Source organism: Lottia gigantea, assembly GCF_000327385.1.
Source record: "Lottia gigantea unplaced genomic scaffold LOTGIsca_1, whole genome shotgun sequence".
Lineage (NCBI taxonomy): Eukaryota > Metazoa > Mollusca > Gastropoda > Lottiidae > Lottia > Lottia gigantea.
This window is the reverse complement of record NW_008706746.1, coordinates 5,833,890-5,853,897: the sequence shown is the minus strand read 5'-3', so window position 1 is coordinate 5,853,897 and position 20,008 is coordinate 5,833,890. Positions and strand designations below refer to the sequence as shown.

Below are 20,008 nucleotides of genomic sequence, written 5' to 3'. Positions count from 1 at the left end.
ATTTTAACAATTCTCAACTTCAGATCTGTTAATTGCATAAAATTTGTTTATTAGATAAGAGAATGAATGAGAAAGCTGAGTATTGAAATATTTTTTTCCTTGGACTGTTAAGTTAATATAGTTCCTTAAAGTCTCCTTATAAAGTCTGGGATATTCTTATCATATAAGGATTCAAAGTTAAAAAAAAAGAAAAGCAGTTGATTGGAGATGCTGTGCATTGAAATAAAAACTGTAAACAATACATTTTTATACTCCTACATTAGCTTATAAACGGGAATGAGGCCATAATTTTGTCTGATTTTAAAGAAATATTATTTTATTATTGATTATAGTAATAAGATCTTGGACAAGTTCAAATATAAATATATAAAGTTTCGACATTTAGCTTACTGAAAATACTTACAAGTGGATTGTGAACGTAATAAAGGCAACAGTTTGTGTCTGTGTTTATGAATTTTATTCCATTTGATGTGTAAGTTTTGAATATAGGTTTGATTTGACACATTAATGAAAGCCACAACCCTCAATATACTAATATTTTTGGGTAAGTGGGCGTATCTTGCTTGGCAACCGCTTGTCTCTGTAGTAATACACATGTTACTGTGAAATGAAATCATGCAAGTAATTTTTTGATAGAAATTTAATGCTGCTTTTAATGTATTTAAATTTCATGTAGGTTGGTCAGGCTTTATCATAATGATCATAATAACACATCTGTTTCATTCTTAATTATAATGTATATAAACTGTATTTTGCTGACCTGGGTAGGTAATAATTTACTATTGTTAGTTTTGGTACCCTACAGTGTTATATGAGGAACTGTCCATTGTAAGTTAAAAGTTAATTTAAGGCTATTCATATATTATTTTAGCAGTTGGGAATTTCAAGGAATAGGTGATATGTGATTTGTGTTGTTGTTGGGCGTCATTTCATTTCTGAGTATGCAACCTGTATATTACTTTTGAAACAAGGCCTACCCCATAGTATACCTGTAAATTGAGTATAGAGTCGTCTTGGTTTTGGATATGTTGCCATATCAATGAGTTTTTAGGATGATTTTTGTATGTATTTCAGATTAAGAAGATCAATCCTGATTCCAATCTGAGACTGCCAGGAAAGAAAATATTTGGTAATTTAGATCCAGAATTTATCAAACAACGAAGAGAAGGTTTAGATGATTTTATACAGAAACTTATAACTACACCTATTTTATCTGAAAAGTAAGTCCATTTTACTCTCAGGCAAGAGTATATTTGCTGATAGAGTTTAATTTCAGAATTGAGAATACAACGTTTGATTCTCTACCATGTTAAAAAAATGTTATGTGGAAGTTTAGACTGCATCACTTTCAGTTTCTTTCATTTTCACTAATGATTCTATAGTAAATATCTACAGGTGATATGTAAAAGTTATACAGATAGCTGAAATTGTGTTCAGTTCTCATGACCACCATTCTTTATTGCAACTACACACAATTGTGATTGTTGTGGTGTGCGGGCACCTGTAGCTCATTTTTCCCCTTAATAAGTTGACTAGATAAGATTCAGACACAATAGTTGTTATTGAGTGGTCAGCTGTTTCCCTTCTCTCAATTTAAGATATACTAAATGACAGTATTATAGACACCCAGTATAAAATGACATTTATTTTAGGAACAATACTCTCTAAAACGTGTTAGAAAATTACTGTTATTAAATGTAAAGTGGATTTCTAAACGTATTTTATACTAGCTTTGGGCATCCTGACAGTTCCAGTTAATTATTTTCTGTAATAACTTGTTATTGAGTATCTTCCCCTCCATTGTCTACTAAATAGATTGAGTTTTCTTCTCAACAACCCTAGTGTCTGATACAGACACACTGATATCTGAGTGCAATGATGATTATATACAAATGTTCAAGCACTATGACAATTGAAATACTCATGATGACAAAGCCAAGACTCACTGGAACACAGTATCTCATACAGAGAGTTGATGTAGATTATGTATTTATTTGGTATATTTATCTGAAAAGTAATATAAGCTTTTATTGTAAAATTGGTCCATTACTTCTATTCTGACATGGATGTGAACTTGTATCCAGTTTTAAAATCATGACAGAAGTGAAAAATAAAGATTTGATTTTCTGAAAGATGACCTGGATAGAATTGCTAAAGTGCATGGAATTGAATCATCTAAATTTGTTATACTGGTTGATATATGATTCATGAGGATCCAATGTAACTTACAAGTTATATATTAACTTGAGGAATCCTTTTAGATTTCTCCTGTTGATTTTTTATTTGTAAAATCTAGTAGGTGGAATAAATGAATTATTTAGATCTTCTTGATAACATTCATGATATAATTAAATCATTTTACAATAGCAATATTAATGATAATTGATGTTAAAAGTTATTTGATGTTCATAAAATTTCTAGTAAAAAATGTTACTTAAGCAAAAAACAAAAAGAAATGTTAAAAGACAAGAGTCCAGAAGTTTCAGTTTAGCTAAGAAACACCATCATAAGAACACTAACATATTTTCCAGAATATTACAAAACTATTAAGGGATTTCTGCAGTTTTCAATATCCTGATTATTTAACAACTCTTTGTTAGTAATATTTTTAGGTAAGTGTGGTTGTAACAACAAAATATAATTGAAGTTACGAAAGCACAGGCCGAGGTGAAAGGTTAGACCTATCAATTGGTTTGTTATCACTTAAGGATGAAGTCTATTGAAAATCAAACAAATCGAAAAATATCAAGTATGAGTTATTGCCCTTGTTCTTGAAAACGCATTGAGTTTTTAATTTGTGAAAGGTCAAGAAGGCACAATTCTCGACAGATTTTATAGAAACTTGGTGGAATCAGCCAAGGATGAACCCTATTAAAAAGCAAAAAATTGTAATGGGTTATTGCCCTTGTTTTTAGAAACATGTTCTTTATTGTTCAATGTTTAGTTCATAAAAACCTCAAAAGAAAAACATTCTGGACTGATTTAGATAATATTTGGTGTAATTGTCTATTATCACCTCCCGGACGACTTGGCTGCCATTACAATTTTGGGGTATTACGATGGCCATTTTTTTTCTTGTTGAACCAGTATGAGGTCAAATGTGTGTTTTGAAGAAAAGAATTAAATAACCAAGTCAGATTTAGTAAATATAGGATGTGAATATAAAATGACTGTTGATCAATAAACACCAGATAATAATCATTATATTGACTATATAGTAATGATAATAGTTAATCAACTGACTAATTCTTAATTACCTTGTAGGAGTAGGCAATGGTCTATTTCCATTCTAAAGATGGGGTAATTTCTTGTCTTTTCCTAGAGTTGGATATACTATCAACTCTATTGAATTAGTGACCATCAGAGGGAGGACATATCTCTTAATATAGATTAACAGGTCTATTTTTGTATTGTAAACAAAAATTTAGGAAGAAATCTGAATAATATCTTAATATTATCAATGATTAAAGGGACAATGCGTTGAAAATTTTGTTTGCTCAAATTTGTGTAAACTATAAATCAAAATCTATAGAAATATACTTAAGAAATAATTCCAGGTATAATGTACAACGTTTTTGATAATGAAAATGTTTTACGAAAAAAGCAGAATGCCCCTTTAGAGGTTTAAAAATCTTAAAATTTTCTGTCAGAAAATTCTATAATTTCGATCAATTGAAGCCATTACTGCCTAAAGATCAGTAGGATTTTAATGTTAATGTGAGTTTTATTGACCAAAGGATTATTTAAGACCTATTTGTCCAAAAATCATGATTTCAAACTCATTGTGTTAGAAAATATGACCTTCGATAGGTTTCATAACATTTTGTTTGTTTTATAATAAGTTCAAATTAGAAGAAATCTCTTTACATGTCACCATTGGCATTGGGAATTATGGAAACTACATGTATATACTTATCAATTGATTAATGTGGAATCGGTCAATGTCCTTTATCCTTGACCCTTGAGTCTTGAGAATTAAACTCATTCCATGTAAAACCAGTAAGTGGGAAAGCAATTACTGACTTAGCATTTACCTAATGGATCTAGTTATCAGTTTAATTGGTCAGTTATTTTCTTAATTCTTCATAAAGGTTATTTTGTGACCATAGATAAAACTAACTAGTCTTCTGTTTGTTTCTTTCATTAGTTGTTTGTTGGTAATTGGTATATATTAGTTTAGAATCATTTATTTACTGATATTGTAATTAAGTTGGAAATTATCATAAAACCATTCATTTAAGGCTCAAAGATTAATAAGTAGATATTCAACATTATGAAAGTTTGTTATAATCATTGCTGAATATTTTGACTTTCACTAAATCATTACTGTATAGTTTGACTACTAGTTATAGCTGTATAGTTTGACTACTAGTTATTATTGTGTAATTTGACTACTAGTTATAACTGTATAGTTTGACTACTAGGTATTATTGTATAGTTTGACTACTAGTTATTATTGTGTAGTTTGACTACTAGTTATAACTGTAGAGTTTGCCTACTAGTCATTACTGTATAGTTTGACTACTAGTTATAGCTGTATAGTTTGACTACTAGTTATTATTGTGTAATTTGACTACTAGTTATAACTGTATAGTTTGACTACTAGTTATTATTGTATAGTTTGACTACTAGTTATTATTGTGTAGTTTGACTACTAGTTATAACTGTATAGTTTGACTACTAGTTATTATTGTGTAATTTGACAACTAGTTATAACTGTATAGTTTGACTACTAGTTATTATTGTGTAGTTTGACTACTAGCTATTATTGTATGGTTTGACTACTAGTTATTATTGTGTAATTTGACTACTAGCTATTATTGTATGGTTGGACTACTAGTTATAGCTGTATAGTTTGACTACTAGTTATAACTGAATATTTCTCCTAAAGCCAATATGATACTGTTTGGTTGCTTAACAAATTCTGTATCTGGTTATTTGTAAGTTTCTGGTGGTATTTGTTGACTGAACACTCAATTTCTGCCTGTTACAAAATGTTTAAAACCACTTACTTATATGGCACTAGGCTAGGAAAAAATTAATTTCCCAGGAGTTTTTTTAACTTTGGAATTAAAGATGAAAAAACATTTTGAAAAAGATCTTAAAATTTCAACCCACCAGTTTATTTTGATAATGTTCAATATATTTTTTTAAGATGACCTCAGGTGTATATTTAATAATTGTTATACTCCTACATAATTTTATATATATATCTTATAACACATGTGCCCATATTTTTATTACCACATCTGGGCAAAGAAAAATATCAAGAGAAATTCTATAATTACATCTTCTTAGCTTTTGAAAACAAAACTAATTTGGGAAAAACTTTGAATTTCAAGTGTTACCAAACCCAATACAATGCATAAGGTTATAAATCACATTCTATCAATTATTAAAAGATTTGGTGAAAATTTGAAAGTCTAGTATATCAGGCACCACCCTTTATAGTATTGTAGTCTTGTGATTATTGAGACTCAATATAATTTATCCAATCAAGCTAATTATTCAATATTAATTATGTAGTAGGCAACGTTTAGTCAAGTCATATTTCCTCACATTACAATATTTGTGGTAAAGTTAATAAGAGAGAGTGACACCCTCTTCAGGCTATATAATGTAAATTATGTTGCTATTTATAGTCAAACTTCTACATATCATTTACATATATTAAACACTGAAACCATTGGTATTGAATTTTGATTCTGGATTACTTTTCGCTGTTAATATTGTGATATTATGGTAAGTGTTGTGCATTTCTGAAAATTGTAATTATGATGTTAAACTTACAATGATAAAATTGATTCATAACCAACTATTAGATTTTATAGCAGGTGATTCTTGCTTTGAACTTTATAAAATCATGTACATTTTTTTTTCATTTTATGATTTAGAACCACAAAAATATTTAGCTGTAAAGACATATGGACAATATAAAGAACAATTACACAATTCCTTTGGAATGCAGGAAACAAGGACAAAGCAATTGAAAAATAACAACATTTATAGGCAGAGTAATCATTAAATAATGTAATAATACAATATATGTAAAAGTTATCAAACTTTACTTATTTAAATAATAGGTAATAGCTTTGACTGTGGAACTATAGGCTGACAATTTCCTATTGATATTACACTAGACAAAAAACCCTTGATTAAAGTTGTTATTTTGATAAGAAAAGTTATTTTGATTAGAAAATATTGATTCTCTTGAATATTGTTTTCTTTTGTTCCTGTGTTTTCAGTCCTTCATTGTTGATTTATAGGTTTATTGGAAATATGAATATTTGTTCTTGTTTATGTTATTCCATTAGTTTTTCTTGTCTCCAAGAATTTCAAAATAAGAAATAAAGAAATACTTTTTCAGAATCAATCAATGTATTTGGTTGAAAGGTAAAATAGTTTGTTTGTATCATTTTGTAATCAGAAGTTATCAGTATGTATTTTGTTGAATATCAGAAAGAGTTTTGTTAAATCTCAAATTTAACAGATGGTTTAACTTGTAAAACAAATTGCATTGCTTTGATGGCATATGGCTCAAATGCTTTTTTAGGTGTTACTGTTTTCTGTCCATGTATTATGGGAGTTATTTTGTCACAGACTAGCTGAATAGATGCCAGTTGAATATGACAAGTAAACACACTAAGACTGATGAAATGTGCTTGATATAATCCTTTCTGATCTACCAATAAAGTAAAATTTAAAAAAATGTGATTTCTTGTGTTTATAAATTGTATGATTGGAGCTCTATTGTTATTTATGAGGACATATTACATATTGCCCTGAAGGTATATGATATGACCTTACCTTTATATAGCTGAGGTTGATAGGTCATGTACAGATGAAATATAGATGTCATTATTTTGACAACTGAAACAAGGAGTATAGGCTTAACACTGAAATGCATATCCTATTGTAACTGACATTAATATCTTACCAAATTGAAATGTGAATATTTTTTATGTAAATAAAGGATATATAGGTGATGGAATGGATTTAAATTGGGTGTTTTTATAGTTTTATTGATTTGTTATAATCCACAATAAAAACTGTAGGTATATTTTCATGATTTTTAACTTGTAAAAATAGCTAATGTGTTATAAATGTGAAAGGGACACAAGATAGATATATAGTCTATTGCAAGACCTCTGGATAACCATTGTGCACTTTTTGAAATAAATTTTAACTATATGAATAATAGCCTGTGCTTCTTTATCTGGGTCACAGTATTTCAGTTCAACTTTAGGTATGTTTTTAATGATTTATAAATTGAGAAAATATAGGAAAGAAACATATGGTATATGGAATTGCTATGCTTTTAATTTAGAATGTGAAATGAGAAGTACAATTTCCTTTATTTAGTTTCTCAGAAAAATGGATTTGGTATCTTGGAGCTTGTAGTTCATCATTTGACTACAGATTAATGCATGGATATTGGTTTATGTAATAAAAACAATACGTTTCTCTTTTAACAAATGATCGTTGTTTTCTAAAACTGAAATTTTTGGAATAAAGTATTGCTGGCTTGAACACCAAACATGTCTGGCCGGACACATGCTTCAGCCTTGAAAACCAAACATATCTGTCTTGCAACATGCTTCAACATTAGTAGGCAATAAGCAATTAGTCAAGTTTTAGTTAGGTTGGTGTTGATCACATAGCTTTATTAAAACAGTTTCAAACTTAGTGAACCAACTTGATTCCCTAAATCATTGTACATCTGATAGTGGTATCTGATAGTAGCTATATATATCTAACTTATATTTTGAAAGTTGAAGTAAAAGGCTAACTATGACGTATGTTTTGATCAGATTGTAGAAAGAAAAGTTTCTGTAGATTGTATTTATAGACTGTAATAATATGTAGTTGGCAGGAGGAAATTACTGTAAATAATAAGGTAGACAGGAACTAAAAACACTGCAGGACAATCATAATTGAACACTTAGTAGGCTAACTTGTTTACAAGTCTTAACTACATTTAGATGGTTTTGGTCTTTTGCTTGATTTAGTCAGGAAACTGTTGGGCATTTGGACATGAAAATCTGTTGTAGAATTTAAAGGACTATTGGTATGTAGATTCCTTCTTTTCAATTTGAGAGATGTTGTTGACAGGTGGACAATAAATAGAAATATATATATAAAATGACTTTCTGTTTTCAGCAAAATTGTGCCTCAGAAAGTTTGATATTATGGTATGTTATTGTTTCATCTACAGAATCTAAGCATTCCATTCATTAAACTGAATGTATGATTTTAACAAATACTGTTCTGAATGTAGTAAACAGGGTAAAATAAAATATCAAGAGGTTCATTTGATACGACTTACAGACATTTTAGTTTCATCCTTAGACAACATTTGACATGATTTCTTGACTCAGACTTAAGAAATTTTGAAGTGTGTTTCACAGAGACTGTCTGAGAGTCTCCTATGTTATGAAATGCTATATCTACCAGTCGACTATATACCAGTATTTTTACATAGTAAACTTCTCTTATTGATTCTATTGATCAAGTGCTATTTATTTCTCTCTCTCTAGATCTTATTTCAATACCATCATCTTTCTCTCCTTTTCATTCGCTTTCCCGAATACTTCATGAGGTTCCATTAGCGTTTAAATCTGTTGATGTGTATTTTGAAATGTGGATGTTTATAACTGGACTAGAGACTGTGTATGTATAGCCTTTTTAAATTTTTCTGAAATCTGATCTCTGACTTAGCTTTAAAGGATTAGGGAAGTGTCCTGCTGATAAAGACACTTGGCCTAAAATGTGTATAAAATGACAAAATATTGTCGGAGAACAATATGATATCAGACTCTAGTTTGTTTTGTTGTTGCATTGTGCATATTTCATGTGTGTTCATATATCTAAAGCAGAGCTTGCTTTAACATATTCACTGCAAGACAAAGACCTTAGAAATTTAAATGAGCACATTTGGAGCTTAACTTATTGCCTCTAATAATTTTACCAGTAGAGTAGATCCATCCAAAGATATTGTTTACTTTAGATTAGATAGCATTATATTATATGATTGAATAGATGATATTAAAGGTCAATATTTAATCTATGTTTAAAATAGTTCTTACTATCAGTATTGCTGACATTCTTATATATTTATGTGTTTATGTAACTGTGTTTTTGCCATTCTTTATACAATATTAATGATTAGGTCATAGTCAACACAGTTTCTCAAAGAATTTAGGTGAATTTCTTGTGACTGTACATCATACGACACAAAAGAAACTTTCAAGATAAACATGAGGGACTTTATCAGACTCTTTTCACTCTTGTAGCAGACTCTATGCAAATGCAAATTCAAATGCTTTGCAGGATGATGCAATAGTAATCTGAAATAGATTCTATTAAATATATTTAAGGTCTGAATTATCACTAGGGAATCACTATAAGATGTATATTTTATCAAATTAAAGACTTCACTGTTATAAATTAATTCAGTGGTGATTCTATTGCCAAGTTTTCTCTTGGTTTTAACATCTGAAATATACCCCCTTACTTTATAAGATATTGAATGTTGTGAGATATTTTGTTAGCTTTCTGTGTGAGCGATTCTAGCTCAGTGAATTAGATGCTTGATCTATGTATATGTTGCATATATACATTTATATATTCACATATTGTATCATACTTACAGCACAATTGTATATTTTTGTATATTTGCACATTTTGTTATATATACATTATAATTGTTTTTATTTATATATTTACAGTCCTGAAGTAAGAACATTCCTGTCTCTAGATAATCCACGAAATGTACAGCAACATTTAGATCCTGATCAATTTACAGATAGTGAAAACATGGTACAGTATATTTGACAGTTTTAAATGTATTAATTCATCTTGTTTATAAGCTAGAGGCCTTTCTATTGAAATAACTAATTGACAATCCCCCCCAGGAAATGAGATGCAAAAATATAAACTAGTACAGAAAAATATACCAAAATAGTGAATAGCAATATTTAAATTGTGTTAGTGCACTGTTAAAATAAATACAAAATTGTAATCCTAGCATGTCACAATAATCTTTCAATTATAATTCAGGGTGAAAATATTCATATAGAAGGATCATCCCAAGTGTTCACTGTTCAGACCAAGTCATTGGCATTTTTTCAACTTCATACATAATTGTCATACCATCGTTAAAATTTTTTAAACATATCATATATATGTTGAGATCAAATTCAAAATAGAGCAATTTCATCACACATAATCTAGATACAAAAAAAAAAGAGTTTAGTTTTTTTGTATCCATTATTCAATAACAATGAAAAAGAGCACAGTAATGTTATGATTGTATCTGCCATCAAAAGTTATTTCATTCTACTCTAGTTCTGTATTTTTTATTCCATTTGTAATTATTTATAGTCTGATGGCAGGGGTACATGTAGTTAACATCAGACTACTAGCCAGGTATTAAGATCCTAGACAATTGTTTTCTGTTAATCAACCAGCTTCAGTAACTAAGTACATCATCTGTTTTAGTCTGGAATTGGACTTCAAGATTAAAATGATTATAATGAGAAGATGGAACCCATTGCTCTTAACAACATAAATAACTTCTTAATTCATAGTTTGTGTCATCCAGTAGGAAAGGAAGTTATTCAGAGAAATTTACATAGGGATTGCAGGGAGAATTTATAATATCAGTGATACAGTATGCTATTCCATGTTATAGTACTTTCATCATACTGAGTTTCCCTTGTTCAACACTGTAGTCTAGTTTTAGTCCATCTCATTTACAAGACTTTAGTACTGTTGCAAACCTTGTAAAATGTCTAGCTGTAGGCATCTTGCACTTAATGATGTAATCAATGTTAGTCAAATGTTTACTTCTTGAAGAATTTAAACCTGTAGGCAAACAACGGCTAGGTGAATAAGTATATTGCCATATTTGGATAATGCAACTAAATGTATTATTTGTCTATGTGCATTAATGTCACTCAGTTGCTGACTGGTTTATTGAGATATATATGTATCTATGGCAACTGTCATTTCCTTTCCTCTCCATTATTTTAAGAGTATACTGTACTTAATGTGCATATTTCACTTTTTTTCTTTTTATATAGTGCATGCTATGTTTCATTCAATCTGTTGATGACTGAAGGCTTAAACCCACTGAAGCATTTCACCCAGCATTGAATGAATTGTATTTCAATATCAGAAATATCTGGTTCTCCTTAATTCATGAAAAAGTTTACAAGACACAAGTTATGACATTTGTGACTTCCAGGAATATTCCAGAGTAATTAATTGAATGACTAATTAGCTTCACTTGATTTATACTGAATTAAGACACAGTACTGTTAGATCTTGAAGTAATATGTCTCTTCTGAATAGCTTGAATGAGATTGACCTCATATGTCACTATTGCAGGCTAATAAATAGCTATATTCAGTGTCTTAGGCTCAAGCTACCAGAAGTTAATTGATTGATCTTATCAAGGATCTATCTAGTTTATACTCAGATTAGAAATAAACAATGAAAGGATAGAGGATGTAAAAAGACGTCATTCTTTGACATTCAAATACTCTTCATGATAGGTTGATAGAGTGTAGGAGTTATAAAGACAACTTCTTATAACATCATGCATGGTGTTCTTTATATAATATTAGATTCATTAATCATGATGTTTTGTTAATGTGTTGAGAGACACTTGAGGACTCCAACAGTTTAATATTATATGTTAGTTATACTGGTAATAACAATCATGTTTATCAGAGAAACTCTGGTAAACTCAAAGACTAGCTGAATCTGAAAACAACTTAATTCTCAATCACTGTTAGCGACTAGCAGCTTCTAATAGAATCTGAAAGATCCTGGGAGTAAATTGACAATATAATTTCCAGCAAACTTGTCAAGTTCATTGTAGCTTATATTTAGTTTGTCTGAGTGGACTGAGCAATAAGGGTAAGACTAATGTTGAACAGATCCCATTAAAGACAATAGTCAGCATATCAAAAAGCATATGCCTTCTTATTTCCACGAAAATGATGTAAGGATTTAATGAAACAGCTGTATCATGAACAAAATTTGAAAACAAGAGTCCATGGAAAGTAAATAAGCTGATATAGATACAGCTTTTAGAATATTAGCTTACAGTTATTGTATAGATAATAATAAAATATCTCCTGGCTGTATTTATTATAGAAAATACTGATTGATTATTGATTTGATGGTCACATTCACTCTCTTCTGTCCAGACATATTCAATTCTATAATGACTTTGATAATAGTACAGAGAAAAGAGGAAAAATAAATCTCCATTGGAACGGAAAATATACATCCATCAATAGGCCCATTACTCAACCTGAGATTCTTGGATAGAAGTCTCTCTTGGAGACTATTCTTCAGATGATCATTGTAATTTAGTAAGCTTCGAGTATACATTTCTTCCATTCATGCCCTTTACATTATCCCATTGGACCTCCTACTCATCTGTCATGATTTATTTTGCATTTAGTGTCTTAAAGTTGAAATTTCCATTTTATTTCTCTTCATATCCATGATCTTGAATCTTTCTCCAGTCAGGCTGTAGCTCAGTTATTTACAATGTTTTGATTATGTCTAAGTTACCTGACAAATTATTATTTTTTTTAACATTTTGGTTTTAAATATTGGAAATATGGGGAAGATATCCATATGACAAGAGTTTCTAGATTTAGTAGTAGATACATGTATATTGGTGTGATCATGACTTTAAAGAAATTTACCATTATTATAGTGTCTGCCAAAGTCATCTTATAATTCCTTAAATTTGATGTTAGATAAAATGATATTAGGTTGATGCAAGAGGAGAACTATTGAATCGTGGAGAAATTCTCCAATTAAATGGTGTATTGCACCTGTTCAAAGAAAACTAAGGAGCTGATTATTGATTAAGTTTTAAAGTTAGATAGTTGAAAGAGTGATCAGACTGAACTCTAGAAGTATATTCAGTGTTTTTGTGTTGGAAAGGTATTATAGTGAGATGTGTATATTACATAGTTGGTGTAGAATGATGAATAATAGTGATTTATAATCAATGGTAGAACATAGAATAGAGTAGATTACAGTTTGGTAATGATCAACTTTCTAATCAATTCTTCTTATAAACAGGTGGTCTACTTTATTCTTTTTCTTTGTTGTTAAAAAACTGGATTCAAGATTGTCCTACTTTTCTGTACACGATTAAGCACCGCCATGAAGTGTGCGAGGAAGAATATTTTGCCTGGATATTTCTAGGACTATCCAGGCAAAATATTCTTCCACGCACACAGTTTTTTCGATTTCAAAGTGGGAACTTTAAAGCACACAGTTTATTGTCCCATCCAAATGATGCCAGCCTCTCCCATCTGTATCACTAACAGGTTAAAAAAATCCTTCAAGTTAGTAAGCCAGTTTCTTATTCACTGAGCCACCACTACCTGTAACAATAATTGAGGAATTGACCCCCCTGTTCAAAACACAATTTATTCCAGTATGTCAATAATATAAAAGCTTCTGATATATTGTTTTGGCATATTCCATTTTGAAATATTCAAAAAACTTTTTCACTCTGTAACCAAAAGCTTGAAGTTGCAGATTTGATTTCTCCTTTAATGGAAGTAGGCTACATTGTCGAGACTGAGATGGAATGATATATATGATATGTTTATTAATTAATGCATATTAAAGAAAGTTATGACTGATATTTGAGTACAAATGGGAATTAAACTCTTTTTCAACTGTAAAGCAACTACTTGGTAAAATGGTGCCTCTTAAAATCATCAATAATATTACATTCTAAATACATTACCTCAAATTTCAATAAAACTGAACTCCCAAACCATATATCAATGTCTTCAAAATTTGCAAATGGTAGCCTTGATGCTTACAAATTACATGTTACAAAAAACACACACTGTGATCTAAAACACAGAAGCAATGTTATTATTTTCTAAAGTCTGTAGTTTAAACTTGAATATTAATCTATTATATTGAAGATCACTGTGACCTATTCTACATCACTTCTGTATATAGAAGTTCTAACTTGATACCACTATTTCATAACAGTAGCAATTCAATGAAAATTTTATTGAATTTCAATTAGTGCTTCAAGATTTAAGTACACAACTTAAAAGGCTGAGTAAGGAGAGGATATAAGGTTAAAAAGTGTCCAATATGCAATAAAACACTAACTTCTAGTATCATTGGTATATATTGTGTAGAATGGTTAGTCCTGTGAAATGTTTCTTGGTTCTTATAATGAAATAGATAATGTGTTATTGATTTAGATATTTAAATCATATTGCTCTTTATCAACATAGTGATAATTGAATCATGAATAGATTTTAATTTTCTTAAATAATAAAATATGTGTATTTTTGTTATAATTTCAGAATGGTAAAGACCCCAACCCAGTTAATCTGGGACCCAGTGAAAAGTCAAGGTTAGTATTTTATAGAAGCATGGTTTGGTTAAAAAATATTACAAAATGTTTTAAGTGCTAGATGTCAAGCTGTAACTTAAGGCTTTAAAATTTGGTTATAAAATTGAGTGGAAAGTGGGTATGGTTAGTGAACAAGATAGAGGTGTGTCTTGTAAAGTTTCAATTAACATTCATTATACTCAAAATGAAATGGACACATCTCAGGATACGCTTAAATATCATTGATTAACCATACTTTATATGTTATGTATTTTTTTTTATCAGTTTGACTATTTATGTGACTATGTTTTATTTTCAGTGTTAAACCAAGTGACTTTGAGTTTTTAAAAGTTATAGGAAAAGGAAGTTTTGGTAAAGTTTTATTAGCCAGACATAAGAAAGAATCCAAAGTTTATGCAGTGAAAGTGTTACAAAAACAGGCTATCATGAAACGAAATGAAGTGAAACATATTATGTCAGAAAGAAATGTACTGTTAAAAAATGTGAAACATCCATTTTTAGTTGGACTTCATTATTCTTTCCAAACTAAAGACAAACTGTATTTTGTGTTAGATTATGTTAATGGAGGAGAGGTAATTAAAGATTTCATTTTTATCAAAATTCACTGTTTAAGAATATGGTGAACCTTTAATAGGGGTAAAATTGTTTAGATAATATTGATTAAGAAAGTTGAAAATGGGCTCTCTTAGCTGGTTAAACAAATTCTTAGTTGACTATATCTTTATAAAGACTGTACCTGCAATTGAATCAAATCAAATTTTTTATTCATTTGAGTTAAAAGATTTCTGTGGATTTGAAAAGTTTGAACATGTAAGTTCAGTGCAGTAACTCTTCCAGCCAAATCTATTGAGATGAGAAAACAAATGGAGGTTAACATGCCACCAGAATATTTATCTCACGTCTGTTTGTGGGAAGAAATTTAATAATGTGTCTACCAGTATTTTGTTATTAGATGAAAGAAAACACATGTTGTTGATGCTTGTAGAGCAATTCTTGTGATTAATTTTGAATTAATTGCAGTCTAGAAGAACACTCTAGAGAATGATCAATAATTTATATTAGGATCATGGTAGACTACAATCAATTCAATAGATTTGCTTCATTGCAGATTCTACTTTATGTTTTTCATCATTCAAATGGCAAATTTGATGACATTTCTACAAACTGGGTAACTAGTAGACCATTTTAGAATAACAAATGAATGGTGACACATAGATACGTATTATATCAATGCTTGTAGATTAAATCACCCTGGAATTTGTCTTGTAAATCAAATTTAATTTTGATTTATTTTGTAGAAAATTCAAGAGACATTTGAAATGTTTAATCTTTATTGTTGTTTTCTAGTTATTTTTCCATCTACAAAGGGAACGTTATTTTCCCGAACAACGTGCCAAATTTTATGCAGCTGAAATGGCTAGTGCAATAGGTTACTTACATTCTCTTAATATCATATACAGGTAGGTTTGTCTTTGGTCATTGCTCATGCACTTGTTTATACACCCACATTATGGTACAGTCGTATATTGTATTGCCCCTTCGGTCCATTCACATCTGCCTTGTTCTCATTCTACAGGTTACAATTCTTTATTGATTCTTTTGATTTTTATTTTGTGTGTCAATGTCATTATGAAGATGATCCCTATCGATTTTCGTGATGATCTGATAATATTTCACCAAAATGTTATTTTTAACTTAGTGTATTCACTCTTCAAGCAACAATTCTTTATATATGCCCACATGTAGTATGGAAGCTTATTGCTGTCATCTGTCCGTTTACACTTGGCTCATGCTCACTGCACAGGCTACAATAAATGATTTGTACTTGCAATCAAAGCTGATGGTGGGCGTATGTCACCTTGCTTCTCACAAAACAGTCATTTCATCACTTGAATACAATAATGGGTTTGGTGACATCATTTAGAACTTGAAATATAGAGCACTTCACCGTCTAAAGAGATCAGCCATATAATTACATACATTCTTTCTTGTTTGTGCATCAGAATTCTGTTGTCACATTAGCATTGAATATTCTAAAAACGGCCATAGATTATGTCATTATATGAAAAAGAGAAGGCAGCTCCAACTTAAATCAAAATGCACAAAATACTTTTTAATTGATCAAATTTAAGCATTTTTCACCTTGTAGCTTTCAGCTTCATGTAGCCCAGTACCTTGTCTGAATTACTGTTTCCCTAAACTGATTTATGGCCCTGCTTTAAAGACATTGATGGTAGCTTGTTCTAGATAAGAACTAAGATTCTCTGTTTTCTGTAAATCAATTTGATTAGAAAGTAGAAATGATATCAGACATCTTGAGATGTGTTATTTTAGGTAACCAGTGATTTGATTGAAAGATGGGTTAAGTGATTAACTAGATTAACATGACTGACACCCCCTAGATGAGAATTGTTGAACTTGATTAGATATTCACTCTTCTCTTAATTACATTTCTACAGCACACTCCATTTCTAGCATCAATATTGTTATACTTGATACTGTTCATTCTCATATTATTGACCACTTTACCACTCACATTCTAATGCCATAAGTACCAAGTGACGTCTGGCCATTTTTCTTAGAACATAATTTTCTGAATAATGAAGAATGGATGAGCACTATGTTTGTATTGAAAATAATGAAGAATAAATGAGCACTAGTTGCATGGCGTTGTTTAGTAATGATTTTTTTCCCTAAAACGACAACAGATACGAAGAAAGGAACTTCACCGATGTTCGTAACTTGAGGAAAATTACCTATTGAATGTTGAACGGATAATTTCTGCGCAACCGGAAGCGAGATCGCAAAATAATGGAAATGGGCTCTAGAGTGCGCATTTATCGTCTATACTTCAGTATAGATAAAAGTACTGAGTTTGACATTTCGGTTAAAGATACCTTCTCCCCAATTTCTATCAGAAATGCGCAATGTCAAGTTTGCGCATACAAGTACTTTCTGGGGTTTATTAAAAGGTGTCAAGCTGCAAGTTGAGCTTACTGAAGCACCCTGGAACCATGCCCAACGATTAATTGACCCACTTTCTTATTTCTTAACTGAATTTCTTCAAACTTGGTATATACTTGTGAATGTGATTTGTGATGTGCAGGAAAAAGTCGAATTTGTGCAGTGTGCATGTGAATTGCCAACTGTCTTATTTCTTATCCGAATTTCACCAAACTTGGTATGTATATGTAAAATCAAATTCTAAATTTTACGGAAATACTGAATTTTTGTTGTGCGTATGCACGTTACCAAATTTCTTATTTCTTATCCAAATTTCTGTCCACCTTCATATGTACCTTAATGTCGTAACATTACAGCATCAGTACTGTAAAGGGAACAGTTCTAGTGCTTGTTTTATTGAAAATATTCTTTGAATATGCATTTTAATCAGTTTCATTTTTTTTTATGTGAAACGAAGAACTCCATTATTGATCTATGATATTCTATACACCAATTTCAGTTTACTACATATTCTTTATTTTATGTAATGCTGATAGTAGCCTAGACATTTTCAAAATAAACATCTTTTGATATCATGGTAGTTAAAATTGTCTTTTTTTAAGTTTCTATATGTGTAAACTTCAGTTTAAAAGTTAACAGAATCTCTCTTGTATATAAATCAGTAATAAAACTACAGATTATGTCTCCAAGCCATTTGCACTCATGATACTTTATGATTCAAAGATATTTTTTTTTTTAAATATATGCCCAATTTTCATTTCTGTATTTATTTTAGAATGTTCGTATATTGAGTTTACTTCTGATAATATGTATTACCACTTGATCATTTGATATTAACTTTAATAATATTATAATATGTTTTCATGTTTCAGGGATTTAAAGCCAGAGAATATATTACTGGACAGTAAAGGACATGTTGTGTTAACAGATTTTGGTTTATGTAAGGAAGGAATAGAGGGAATGGGGACAACATCCACTTTCTGTGGTACTCCAGAAGTAAGTTTAACCCATTTTTATACGCCCACATGAAATGGGGGGCGTATATTGTCGTCACCCATGTCCGTCCGTCCGTCCGGCCGTCCGTCCGTCCGTCCGTCCGGCCGTCCGTCCGGCCGTCCGTCCGTCCGTCATACTAAAATATTTAGTATGAATTATTGCCCTTGTTCTTGCAAACGCGTTCAATTTTTAGCTCGTAAACACTCTAGAAGGCACAATTCTTGACAGATTTTGACGAAACTTGGTATGAGTGTTTGTTATCACCCAAGGATAGACCCTATTGTAAATCAGCGAAATCGAAAAATATTAAGTATGAATTATTGCCCTTGTTCTTGAAAACGCGTTCAATTTTTAGCTCGTAAACACTCTAGAAGGCATAATTCTTGAAGGATTTTAATGAAACTTGGTATGAGTGTTTGTAATCACCCAAGGATAAACCATATTGTAAATCAGCGAAATCGAAAAATATTAAGTATGAATTATTGCCCTTGTTCTTGAAAACACGTTCAATTTTTAGCTCGTAATCACTCTACAGGGCACAATTCTTAATGGATTTTAACGAAACTTCGTATGAGTGTTTGTAATCACCCAAGGATAAACCCTATTGAAAATCAGCGAAATCGAAAAATATTTAGTATGAATTATTGCCCTTGTTCTTGCAAACCGTTCAATTTTTAGCTCGTAAACACTCTAGAAGGCACAATTCTTGACAGATTTTGACGAAACTTGGTATGAGTGTTCGTATTCACCCAAGGATAAACCCTATAGAAAAATCAGGGAAAACGAAAAATATGTAGTATGAATTATTGCCCTTGTTCTCGAAAACGGCGTTCAATTTTTAGCTGGTAAACACTTTAGGAGGCACAATTCTTGACTGTCTTAATAGTAAAATTCAATTCTTTTCTTGTCCTTATTAGCCAAGACAGCTGCAATCAAGTGTACTTACAAATCCATTGCATTTCATGCAAACTAATCAAATCTTCGAGAAAAAAAATGTAAGGATATAAAAAGATTAAATTCAACAGGAGAAAAATGGTGGTAAATATTAGCAACTCCCACCTGTCATAAACTCGATACATAAAACTTTAAAAAAAATATTTCAACCTAATTTGCTTGAATATAATCTGCAAATACACAATTATTGACTTATTGAAATCACCCAAGGATAAATCTGATCAAAAATCTTGTAAAACACGTAATTTTTATTCTACAAAGCAGAAGTCTAAAACAAATTTGACAACTTGATGAAATTGATCACAATCAAAACTAAACCTTTTGAAATATTAAATACAAGTTATTGCCGTTATTCTTACAAATGTGTTTGATTTTTAACTTGTGATGGCACAGTTTGTGATGGATTTGGGTATAAGTTGAATATTTCCTGGTGTCTATGTTTGCTATTTTCTAACAAATATTCAATTTCAAACAAAGCTATCAGTGGGCGTATAATACCTTGCCTGGCAAGCTATCTTTGTTATTTTTATTGTGCTATTATAAAATATTTTGCAGAAAGAATCGTATGTCAAAATCTAGAATTATGTTATATCAAACCCTAGAATCATGTCATGTCAAAATCTATAATCATGTTAATATGTAACAGTGAAATAATCTGACTAAGTGATG

At 30.3% G+C, this 20,008-nt stretch overlaps 1 protein-coding gene across 1 annotated transcript in view; it reads left to right on the top strand.

Moving 5' to 3' along the window:
• The window catches only part of LOTGIDRAFT_181288 (hypothetical protein), a 32,740-nt gene that overhangs the window by 9,655 nt on the left and 3,077 nt on the right, over positions 1 to 20,008 (top strand). Inside the window, exons 3-8 of the mRNA XM_009045747.1 lie at positions 1,075 to 1,220; positions 9,729 to 9,819; positions 14,376 to 14,425; positions 14,724 to 14,997; positions 15,773 to 15,885; positions 18,262 to 18,385. Of these exons, the coding sequence (XP_009043995.1) occupies positions 1,075 to 1,220; positions 9,729 to 9,819; positions 14,376 to 14,425; positions 14,724 to 14,997; positions 15,773 to 15,885; positions 18,262 to 18,385 (798 nt within the window). The remainder of the gene's footprint in view (positions 1 to 1,074; positions 1,221 to 9,728; positions 9,820 to 14,375; positions 14,426 to 14,723; positions 14,998 to 15,772; positions 15,886 to 18,261; positions 18,386 to 20,008) is intronic.